This window comes from Tachypleus tridentatus, chromosome 8 (genome assembly GCF_004210375.1).
Source record: "Tachypleus tridentatus isolate NWPU-2018 chromosome 8, ASM421037v1, whole genome shotgun sequence".
Classification (NCBI taxonomy): domain Eukaryota; kingdom Metazoa; phylum Arthropoda; class Merostomata; order Xiphosura; family Limulidae; genus Tachypleus; species Tachypleus tridentatus.
Genome location: NC_134832.1, coordinates 129,781,169 through 129,793,843, shown reverse-complemented (window position 1 = coordinate 129,793,843; position 12,675 = coordinate 129,781,169). Strand labels below are relative to the sequence as shown.

Genomic DNA, 12,675 nt, shown 5'->3' with positions numbered 1-12,675 from the left:
AAAATACCGAGAAAACCACTCTTGAGACACTCTAAGCTGTTTATTAATATATTGTAATATATTGAAGTAAGTGTATATAATGGACTGTTTCCAAAAATGGAAAGAGGTGAATGGTGCCACTGTGTTTGATTTAATACCTTAGCTATATCTCAGCACAATAAAAATACGAGGTTCTTATTTTATATTCTAGTTTCATAATATAACTAATATGAGTTTCTAATTTGTACAAAACTACATACTTAGTATTTTGACACTACAAACACCTAATTTTAAAGAGTTTTGCATTCAACATAACATGCAACTCACTAAAATTTATATTTTCATGTGTGTTAATATCTACTTCTAACTGAAAAATGAGCTAATATATAATATTAGTTTGGATTATAATGTAGTTTAATTATATATAATATTAGTTTGGATTATAATGTAGTTTAATTATATATAATATTAGTTTGGATTATAATGTAGTTTAATTATATATAATATTAGTTTGGATTATAATGTACAGTTTAATTATATATAATATTAGTTTGGATTATAATGTAGTTTAATTATATATAATATTAGTTTGGATTATAATGTACAGTTTAATTATATATAATATTAGTTTGGATTATAATGTACAGTTTAATTATATATAATATTAGTTTGGATTATAATGTAGTTTAATTATATATAATATTAGTTTGGATTATAATGTACAGTTTAATTCCTAATTTACTGACATAAATTCATAAAATAGCAGTTTAATAAAATTTTGAATGCAAGTCACAAATAAGATGCCATGACTTTTGACCTGTGAGCCATCATGAAAGGGTTAAGCTGCAGATGAATTAAAATCAACTAAATCTTCTTTACTTAACAAGAAAGAACTAACAGGAAAAACAAATAACATACTGAATGTTTTGTTTCAAACTTTAACCCTCACTTTTGGTACAAATAGCTACAATAACAATTTATTTTTACTAATTTCATGTAATTACATTAACAAAATTTTAACTACTTTCCTCCTAAACTTAACACTCCTACGAAAAGACGTTTCTAGTCCTGATTTCTCCAAGCCCGTTCCCCTGGCTGTGGTTTCTCTAGATAGTAGATAGGGACAGTGGGAATCTCGTTAATCCATTCATTAATGGATTTAAATGACAATTTAATTTAAATACAAAATTATTAGCCTAATATTAATAACCTTTCAAGTTGCTCTGGGGCCTATTAGGCCCCACTTTTCGTAGGAGTGTTAATTTTGTTTCTATAGACATTTTTTAAATGACTATTTCCCTTTACTGTTTAACAATGACGCAAAAATAATTATACTATATTTCTGGGAAAAATATTTATTTCTGCTTTAATGTAAAATGTGACATTTTATTAACAAATAATGTACAACCTGTTTTTTAATATATAAATATTTAGCCAATTATAAGGCATAGTTACTGTTATTTAAGACTAATATGAAATTTTTGGAAAAATGTTTTTCATATTTAAGTAAAATCTAATTTTAAAGAACTTTACAAACTGAGCTTTAAGTAAAGTAATATTTTTCAATAAGGCCAAGTGGAAATTTAGAGTAACGTCCGAGTAAAACAAGTATATCCAAAAATAAATCTTCACAAATAAAGATAGTCCATCCTGTGGTTTATAAAGTATCTTAAACTGTTATTTATAAACCTCTACATTGTCTTTCACACTTCCCTGTATAAAGAAATTATAAAGGTATAAACACAAATATTTTCAGTGTCATTTATATTTCAATAGTAATTACTTATTGGATCTGAATTTCTTCTCAAAAATAATCACATCATAATGTATTTATTACTTACACTATTCAGAGGTCTTATTAACATTCTGTTTCATCATTCCAGATGTCACTTTCATATTCACTTTCAGACTCAGATTCAGAAAACTCAATGGCCACACGTCGTGCTAGAATTGATGCTACGTCATGAAGTGGAGCATCTTTTTCCACTTCTTTCTGCTTGATGTCTTCAACTCTACGAAGTTTGATACCTGCAAATAAAATGATTAGCTAATGAGAATATATATACCTGAACAATTAGGGATATCTAAATTTCAGAATTCTCAAAACATTTATGCAATTTCTAAAACAAATACCACATTACATTATGACACTGAATAATTTGAATTACATATTTATACTTGAGAACAGTCATGAAAAGTCTCAAACATTAAAAGTCATGATTCTGTTAAAATGATAATTTTCATGTGTTAAACTGTCAAAATTAGATCCAGGTACACAAGTGACTGGTTGTTTTAATGGACACACGAATGTATATTTTGCAAGAATTATGAATTTTACTGCTCATAAAAAAAGACTAAATGTGGTATAAACCATATACAGTTGGAAAAGAACATTTTTTTACTTTGTATATTTTTAGAACTTAAAAGCTGACACAGTAAACTTTAAACATGATGACACAAAAGCTGCTAAACAAAACTAAAACCTTTTACTTTATGTCAACAGTACATACTTCCTGTAATGTTTTTTCCCCAAAATCGAGGTGTATAATGCACTCAAGTCCTAAACTGAGATATACAAGTTATATTTAGTTTGTTATTTGTGTTTTCTGGTGTGTGCTTTTGGTATTAAATATTACACTTTAAAATTAAAATGGGTTTTGACTTTTGGTTAAGCACTCAAATTCTGTATCAAGTCTGCTTGATTCTGCTTTAAAATATCTATCTTGTTTATAGCAACCTTAGTGTTATCAAAAACTAACCCACTCGCCTGTTGTTTGTATTCAGTTAGGAGATGTTTCTGGTTACATTTCCTTTCACTAATGAACAACTATTACATTTATTCATCCACAATCAGAATAACCTTCATAACCTATTCATGATTCACCATAACACTAAAATGTTCAAAGCTCTATTCATTAACACAGTGATGAAATAGAGAATGGTGGTGCATAAAAGCAGAGTTACTTATCACACAATCCATATTTACTGCACATGCCTATTCACATCACATATGCTAGAGAAATCCCATATTTCAGAGAAAGGATACAAGAAGCAAAGAGCTATTTATAACCCAGTTTACTCCATACAGTGATTCACATCACATGTGCTAAAAGAAACCTACATTCCAGAGAATCAAGAAGTCAATGATCCTATGAGCAGACGTGTCAGGAACTGCATGGAAGAGCTCCAAATAGCAACATTAGGAATCGTGTCTTTCGTCATAACTCAGGTAACTAGAAATACTTTATCCAATATATTTACACAAACATAATACACACAGGACACCATTTCCACTGGTGAAACAAAATGGCTTACGACAATCTACTCCACATACCTGCTGGGAAAAAAAAACCCACAAACAATGTATAGTGTTAAAAAAAAAAAAAAAGAGAGAGAGAGAGAGAATTACAGATTGCCCAACAAATACAAAGCAGTTGTTCATGCCAACCAGACCATGAACAGGATATCCTATGTTTTCAGGACAGATATGGATCTCTTATCACCCTAAAGAAATGCATCCACAACATGGTAAAAAAACACCACAAGCACAGGGCATGCAGATATGACAAAAGGATCTTAAAATGTGGAAAATTCAAATATATTCATTTAGCACATAGATCAGGGCAGGTATAACACACAAAACAATGCTGTATTATGTTCTATAATATGGAATAAGCATCATGCGTGCACTGTTTATTTATGACAGACATTAACACAATGCTAAAACAGTAAATTGACAACTTCTAGATGATTTGTCACATAATTTCTAGTTTTCTTAATGTGTGTAACAGGTAAATATACAAATAAAAAAAGAAGAGGTGTGGGAAAAGAAGTGAACCTGCTCAAGAGATAAAGCTGAAAAAAAAGAAACAAACCATCCTATTACTCAGATCCAAGATTTAGTTATCTATGTTACAACCTAAACAACTTGAATCTAAAGATAATGCAATTAAAAAAACCAAGGAGGCTGAAATGGTGGTAGGGTAATGTAATTAACCAGTAGACAGTATAAATTTAATACATATATTATACTTCCTATATGTTAATTTTATATTGAAATATTCTTACACCTAGTAAGAGAATAGGCAACAAAATAACCACGTTTATAAATGCCAGTACAGATATACCAGCACTTGATACAATGTAGCATGTACAGGACTCAGCAAGAGGTTAGGAACTTAATAATCCAAAGTTAAAAAATAAGCCAAATTGACACTGGTAGAAAGCAACTCTTTAAACATATGTTTTGAAATATGGAAATAAATAAAATGCAGTTTCTGAGAAAAAGACAGTGAGATACATGTACAGCATAGAAGCAACAATATTAGAGAAGAGACCAACTGAAGGAAATGAGGTGCACCCATTACCAAGCACTATCTCTGCTAATCTATACTAAACCAAAAACACATTGTAGATGTTTGATTTGCAAAAATGTGGAAAATACACCTAACTGGAGCATCTTGCACACCTGACATGTACAGTTAAAGATACATGGATGTAAAGTTTGTTGTTGTTTTTTTCTTAAAAAACTTTGTCTAACAGTGAGCTGCTCACTCCATAATTTACAACATACCTAAAACTGGACAAATAACTTGATTAATTAAGAACATTGATTATACTGATTACTGTTACTTAAAACATCAAACAACTGAAATTATGATTAAATCAATTAATTTCATGAAAGTAATCAACTGATAAAAATAATACTTCAAATTAATACTATTTTCTATTATTTCAGCTATTCAACTAATGAAAATAATGCTATTATAATTTCTCATTACTTTGTGTTCAAATTAACTGATTAGTGTCACAACTCCCAAAAACAATGAACTTATCAAAATTAGTATTTCTAATCATTACAGCTATTGATTATTGTAACTATCCAAGTAATGAAGATATAACTTATTACTACACTCATTGTCAAGACTATGCGTGACAGTATATGTGTCCTACTGTACACAACTCATGATTGTTTGAGGGTGCAGCCATAAATACTGGTTACAGTCTATCTATAACTTAATATACTACATACTTCTTACAAGCTACAAAGGTAAACAATACTTGTAGTCCAGTAGCTTATGGCCAAATTTTGATGCGATTGTGACACACTAGAGTGAAACATCAAACTTTGCACAATTTGTTCAGTTCTTTAGCAAACATACAGGAGGGGTTGCTTGTGCTGGATGGCCTAAGTCAAAGTCACATAGTATAAACTATGAAACTACATGTTGCAATTAACATTTTCAACCTAACAGTTTATATCAACTGACCTTGTACCAGCAAAAAAAAAAAAGACATAACTGAGTTTCTATACTTTTCTGTAACTTGTTTATTTGTATAAAACCCAAAATAACCATCAGGCTGCTACTTTGATTTTCACTACTGTAAAAATAAACATTTTCCTCTATTTTCAGTTTGATGAATGCAGATCCTAAGACACATAGAATGGACTGGGAAAATGATGTCATTCTAAACTGCCCAGCAAACAGACTGGATGGCAAAGGATTTAGTCCCTATAATGAAATTTGGCAGAATTTAGAGGGATTCTCATAACCTTAAAGATTCCTTATTGTGTTCATTTGTACTAAACTGGACAACTCAAACACACGACTGCAATGTCATGCAAAATAACACAAACTATGTTTACTCAATTTTGTTCACTTTAAGTTGGAAAAGACAGAAACAGTGTGGAAACAAGAAAAAAAGTGATGGTTGGGAACAAAGTGAGAATTACTCTAAACAACATTCTCAAGAAATATTTATCAGAGATTACATCTTTTGCAAAAAAAATAAAATAAATAAATAAATAAAATTTGAGGCCTATTGCAGAGTCACTCTACTTTGGAACTAGACAAGTGAGAAAATAACGACTTAGTTAGTGTAACTTAGCTTTGATTTTTACCAAGACATCTCCTGCAATTAATGCTATCTCAGAGCCTTCATGTATCATATTAGAAGTATGGAGAGAGATACAGAGAAGGGGCTATTCTGTAATCATAAGAGAACTGAGAAATCTTGTGTGTTTGCTAAGCTGGTTTCTTATATTGAAAACAAAACTGAAGAAGGATTTTACATTTTCAAACTCTCCAAGATCCATGCATCATTGCATCACACAAATAGCAACTTTCTGTTCTTGGTCTCAGACAGACATTCAACAAATCAAGGTTTAAGAAACAACTTCTTACACACCTTCCCACCAATTGTCAGGAGCATTCTGGTGGAAAGAATATTCTCAGATTTAACAAGGGACTTCTTCAAACTTTAAAGTTGAAAGTGGTATAAAATGATTCTGAGTTATCTCAATGAACCATGTAGTGAAAACAGTGAGAAATATTTTGTTCAGGACTTCTTTAAATTCTCTGGCTCTTTTCCTGCAAAGTGCCAGGAGAGTTCAGCATCAATAAAGTTTAAAATCATTAGTATCTATGCTTCTCTACAGCAGCAACGTTAAAGATCAGAGTGCTGCAATTTCCAAGTCTGCCTTATAATCTAGCATTTGATATTCTTTATTTCCAAGCAACATACTCCAACATACACTAGACAAAGAACCATAAACTTTCACTTACTCTCTATGTTCACCTGAATGTGCACATTCTTACCTGCAACAAGAAAATGTCAACATAGCTGTATGAACTCAGCATAAGTTAGTTACAAAAGCATTTTGAAAGTTAGCATTTTCCTACACTGAAAAGGAACTTTTGATAAATAATTCCTCTCACAAAATAGCTTTTTGGTATTAGTACTGCCCTCTATTGGCACAAATTTTCAATGCTCACCACTAGCCTTTCATCTTCTTCTGCATATCCACATGCAAATGACCATGTAGCAAGCAGCTCTCCCCTAACAGGAGTGCAATACAACTCCTATCATACATGTTTGAGACATGAAAACTTCCTGATGCCATTACCAATGAGCTTCAGCTCTTCTGGGTCTTTCTTAAGATACAAAAGCTTTTGTTATATGCAACTGGACCAAGTACATTAACAGAATAATGCAAAGGTAAAAGATTCTGGTGAAGCAATAGAATTTACAGAGAATCCAGCAGCATTGAAAAGATGGATGGTGTCAGGTTCAGAACAGGCAAGGCTACTGGCAATGTTTAAAAGTCAGTAATCAACAGATGACTCCACTGATTTTAGAAACCATGAACAAAGGCTTTCAACTCAGCAAACCTTCAGTACACAAGTCAATAAACTCTGTACCCTAACTGGATGGATAGGCAACCCTTTTGCCGACAATATGCATGCACTTATGACCCTCAATACTCATGACTGTGTTGATAAGAATGTGATAATCACATTTTGAGGATGGAAGCAGCACTTACCACAAAGTGTCTAAAGGTCTTTATTGTTGAAAGTATTATATTAATCCATGAACTAATCAAAACGAATAACATGCATATCTTCAAGCATCCCAAAATAATATCCAAATCCAAAATGAAGCAGAAGATGAAACACATTAAGACTGCCTACAGTCTCTTCAGTCAGCTGTTCATATCAAGTTTATTATGCAGATTTAGACAAGTTTTTCTTGCATGAAAATCACCCTTGGCCACCACCTAAGAATCATAACAGAAAAACTTTGCCTGCCAAGCTACAAAAGAACATTATTAGATCTCTTACATACCTTTCATTTAGAAGCCCAAGTGCATTTTGATATCAAAATATTTAATAGTTCCACTATTGAAATGTGCTTCCCAGGGGTGATGCTTGAACATTTGATGAGTATAGTGCTAGAAACATCACACCTTGGACAATTCATCAGTTACAGGCCTGTAAACCAATAGATGTGGTATGGGATGTATACTAGGAAGACAACTTGAAAGAAGCCACAAGTGAGAAGAGAAGGAAAGGCATAATGATAAAAGTTTCTCCTGAGACAAAAATACCCATAACATTTGCCACATTTCTGCAGGGCTCAAACAACAAAGAAAAGCCATTTCACTGTTAACAGAAGATGCAACTGCCTGTGATTATCCAGTTGGAAAAGAAATCTATTTCCTGCAGACAATTAACTGTGTCAAAATGCAACAGCAAGCAAGTGATAGCATCATATCACATGGAGGCTGACACTGGAATGCATTTTCATGATGCCAATGCTGTGCAAAAAGGGAAAGGACTTATGGTCAGCACCACGAATGTGTTGTAATCTTGGTGGTTATATTCACTGACCTAACAAAGTAAAACCCTGCTGTACAATGTTTATCCAACATAGGTTGAAAAAAGAAACAAATTTCATATGAGAAATTCTCATGAAGAAACCTCATTATAATTGAGATTATAAAATCAAACACCACACTAGGTTAAACTATGTTATGCAAAAAGGTATAATAATTAGATCTTCAATTTAGAAATATTCACAGACCCTAAGGAAGAATTGTTTCTGGAATCACGTTAAGAAAATAAAGTTAAGGTAAAACAAAAACAAAGTTAGTAACTAAAACATTTCAAAAATCAAAAGCACTTGCACAGTTATAACTTTCCATCTCAGGAAATACAAGAAAACAGAAACTCAACATAAAAAGTAAAAACATTCAAAGCATTTAGTAAACAAAAATTGAACAGAAAACAATACTCTAAAAATACAGATATCAATGTTCCAGTTTATAAAACAAAAACAGAATTATAAAATTCTGGATTTTTTCTCTTGTCTGCTTTATCAACATCTTTGAAACCAATATCCCCATATAGTGGAAAAGTTGTATCAAAGTACATCATACAGAAGCTTATTGCAGTTGAATATACAGGGTTAGTCATCAGAATAAGCAAAACTAGCTACAGAGAAAGAAGTTCCAACAGTTGCATGGAATCTAAAGATCATTTAAAAAAAAACAAATGAGCAAATAACCCTCATTATTACGTTTTCAGAATAAAGAAAAAATATATACACAAATATTTTAAGTGAGATTTCTTGAGTGATATAACTAGTGTGAAGTTAAGATTAAAATACAGTTCAACAACACAAAATCTGTATGGTAGATTGTATTTAAACTTTGAGATTCAAAGTGGTGTTGTTTGAACTCATAATGAAAGTAACCTTATGCATGGTTTGTTTTATATTCACAGTTTTCTTTTATACTAAGTGATACAAAGAGTGCACTGTATACATTTGTATGGAACCAGGTTTTATTAATTAAAAAATTAATATTTCAACAACTTATTTATAATAGTTTAGCTTACTGAATTGTTTTAGGCAACATTATGACTAGCCTGTAAAGATTTGTGTTTATTCTCTCTCTGTAATTTTACTAGAACTTAAAACTTATTTTGCAGAAAGGATACAACATAATGTAACTGCTATCTTTATACTATTAATCTGAGGATCCACTACTACTTTATGAACAATATATATGGGAGACCTACGACCAAATCATTTACTTAGTATATGAACATTTTGGAGTACTTTTTAAATGAATTGAAAAACCTTCACTTAAAATTCAAATGGTGTAAGTTGAATATATCCAAATGTTTACAGTCTAAAGATAAAATCTATTGTAGTAAATAGCATAAAAATATTACAATATACCTATTACTGTAAATCCTCAAAGTATGTTATACATACTTTTGTTTAAACCAATCAGAAAAAAATCTTGTGAGTCTACTATCCCATTTTCTGTTGTTGTTTCCAGTACATGTATACTATTATTCTATTTTGCTGGCAACACCTGTATTTCAATTCAATATAGTAATAAAATACTAGAAGGCATCAAAATTGTGCAATGTCTCAATAAGGTTTAAGAGTGGTTTTTAATATTACAGATACATATGCATCACAGAATTAATTCATTTAGTCTAAGTTTGAGTCTTTCTTTGGGAATGTTAACACACTGATGTTTCCTAAAACTTCCTGAAAATAAGAACTACTATAAAATATTATTCAAAACACTTACTTAAACATGAATTTATGGTAATGACTAAATGTGAAGTTTTATGTTTAGATTACTGAAATTTCTGAGCAAATAATTGATAATAATGTTGATGTACTTGCATCTAACACAGAGGACTGAATAAATGTCTGTTTGTTCCAATACTCTCTTCTTACCATTAGTTTAAATTTCTTATACATCTGTAATGACAAGTGCACTGAGATTTTAGCGAAATATAATGATTGTACTCCAAGATTTTAGTCAGTCTTAAATACAAGCCTTGATTTTTCAAGCAGCTTGTCACATAGTTGTATTCATTAACTATTTGAATTTTCTGTGATAACTAGCTTTCTGTACACAATATCAACAATAATTACTGCTAAGTCAGTTAATACAAAGATTCTAAAGAATTTGTGGTGATTTATATGAAACAATCATTTTAAATATTTGAGTATTTTTATAACTGTTCAACATATTTTTCAAGTTCAACATATAGGTAAAAAAAAATGTCTACCTTCTCTGATGGCAGCTAATAGATCACTTCTACCATCTGACTGTGCTTTTGGAGCTAGTTTAGCTTTCACTTGTTGACTTTCACCAGCTTTACCATTGCTAGATGTTGTGCTAGTAGACTCAGATGACAATGATACTACTTCTGGCACTCTGTTTGCTATAGATAAAACCTCTCCATTTATTAAGGAGAGATCATTGACAGTGGGTAGAGGAGGGGGAGGTGGTGGTAGACTCTCTCCTCCATTCATAACTGGTGGTAATGGTGGAGAAGGCAATGCTGTTGTCTGATTCTCACCCGTGTGAAGTGTTGGGGTTGGTGGAGGGGGTGGAAGTTCGAGACTTTCTCTAATTCCTGTCTGACATTCAGGAAGGGGTGCATACTCATGACTAAGTGTTTGAGAATTTATGTTATTCACTAACTGTGGATGGTGAGTGAGTACACTTTGGGGTGATCCCAAAGGCTGGAGGTTGTTACATGCAGGTGTCTGAATATTAAGAGCTCCACTTTCTTGGTCTTGTAAAACATTCTGAACCACACATTCCACTGACCCACCATTGTTTAGAACACCCTCTGGTGGTGGTGGTGGAGGAGGGGGTAGATTTTCCCTGGAGTGACTAGACCCTCTATGCCTACCAGCACCACTAGATGGTGTACTGGCTTCAGAAACAATTGGTGTGGAAATACCACTTGAACTTAGAGAGCCACACACAGGTGGTGCTGGCGGTGGCTGAGATGGTCTTATGGTACCAATACGGCTGGCATGTCTTGCAGATGTATTATTGGTTGAGGGTTCATATTCTGGATATGCAACACTATAAGGAGGTGGAGGAGCATATTGCTGTTGTGGTAACTGAGGATGCTCAGTATATGCTGGTGGTGGAGGAGGATAAAGATGGGTAGGACTTTCAATACCCCGTTCTTGTCCTGAAACATAGGGATGTATTTCCAGGCTACTGGGTCGCACTGGATACTCGTGGTTTGAGCCATCTTGTGATATGCTTGTCTGGCTAATGATAAAATCACCATAATCAACCTGAGAATGGTTTGCAGTTTTATCTATAAACTCATGAGCTGTTGCCATTTGTTGATACTTCTCCCTGGTGTTGTGAGGTTGGCGAACCTTCTTATGCCGTTTTCCATCAGGGCGTGGTCTGTGTGGCTGTAATAAGTGGTAAACCAGGCAATATATTACGATACATGTACATGTATTAGACAGGATATAAATCATGTCATATTAAAACGGGATATACTGCTTTCTATTTTTTAAAAGAAAACAGATCTAAAAAGATACATGAACTTAAAATATTTAGATTAGTGGTTTGTAGTTTGAATTTGAAATTTCCTACATTCATGGATGTACAACAGTAACATAAGTACTATTTCTACTTACCTCAATCCCATCCTTTCCATGTGCTTGCTAAGAGCATTAACAAGACACATTGTTAGTGTTACTAAATTTCAAAAGCAGTTTTTGAACAAATAAATATAGCAACAAATTTATTCTCTGAATTTATAACAATTAAGTGCAAGTGAACTTCATGTAAATATTAAGCCTCAAATGCAATTCAGAAGTGACTGAGATTTATTTTTTATAGTTTCAGAGTTCAGTAATTTGGTATTTTTCAACATGTTTTGTCAAATCTAAAACCAAGCCATAAATTAACTTCTAGCACATTTACCTTTTTTTTTAAAGATCAAGTTTTACAAGAACAGAGCAGAGTATTTACATTATGTTTAACTCTATCAGAAGTTGCACAGCATAATTTTAAGTGGATTTCTTTAAATAGCAGTTTTACTTTTTATGATACACAGTTATATTTGAATACTACCTGTAGTCACTGTATTTCAACACCATATCAATCTTAAAATTACTGATTATATATTTTGTTATTTCTTTAATTTCTAAACCATCCCTGAAATACAGATGTTTTCTTTCTGTAAAAACAAGCGTATCAGTCGTGCAAGAAATATTAAGTCTATATAATAAATGATAAAAACAATGAAATGAAACTTTTATAAGCTTTCTATATTTTTCAATTCATTATATGCTAAACTCGTGTCACCAAAAAATATTAAACATATCATATGAAAGTTAGAATCAATAACAGGGAATACTCTATTCCCAATTTAAAAAAAGAAACATGGATAGAAAAGTATTCCAGGCTCAAGCATTTAGTTATTAAATTATATAATGAAGAATAATTGTTGTTGACATCCATTTGTCTCAGAGAGACAGTGAAAGCTGCTGCTTGATGTTGCAGAGATACAACTTCTCATGTGGCTCAAGTATCCAATGCAGAACTGTAACAGTTGTTGC

At 32.0% G+C, this 12,675-nt stretch overlaps 1 protein-coding gene across 3 annotated transcripts in view; it reads right to left on the bottom strand.

Moving 5' to 3' along the window:
• LOC143223484 (actin-binding protein WASF3-like) overlaps positions 1-12,675 on the bottom strand; it is a 50,372-nt gene that overhangs the window by 20,020 nt on the left and 17,677 nt on the right. For 2 of the 3 annotated variants that reach the window (XM_076451532.1, XM_076451530.1), the window contains 3 exons: positions 11,749-11,775; positions 10,359-11,517; positions 1,821-2,007 (listed from right to left, as the gene is read on the bottom strand). In XM_076451532.1, the coding sequence (XP_076307647.1) occupies positions 1,838-2,007; positions 10,359-11,517; positions 11,749-11,775 (1,356 nt within the window). In that variant the 3' untranslated portion in view covers positions 1,821-1,837. The remainder of the gene's footprint in view (positions 1-1,820; positions 2,008-10,358; positions 11,518-11,748; positions 11,776-12,675) is intronic. The other variant, XM_076451533.1, reaches the window with a different exon arrangement.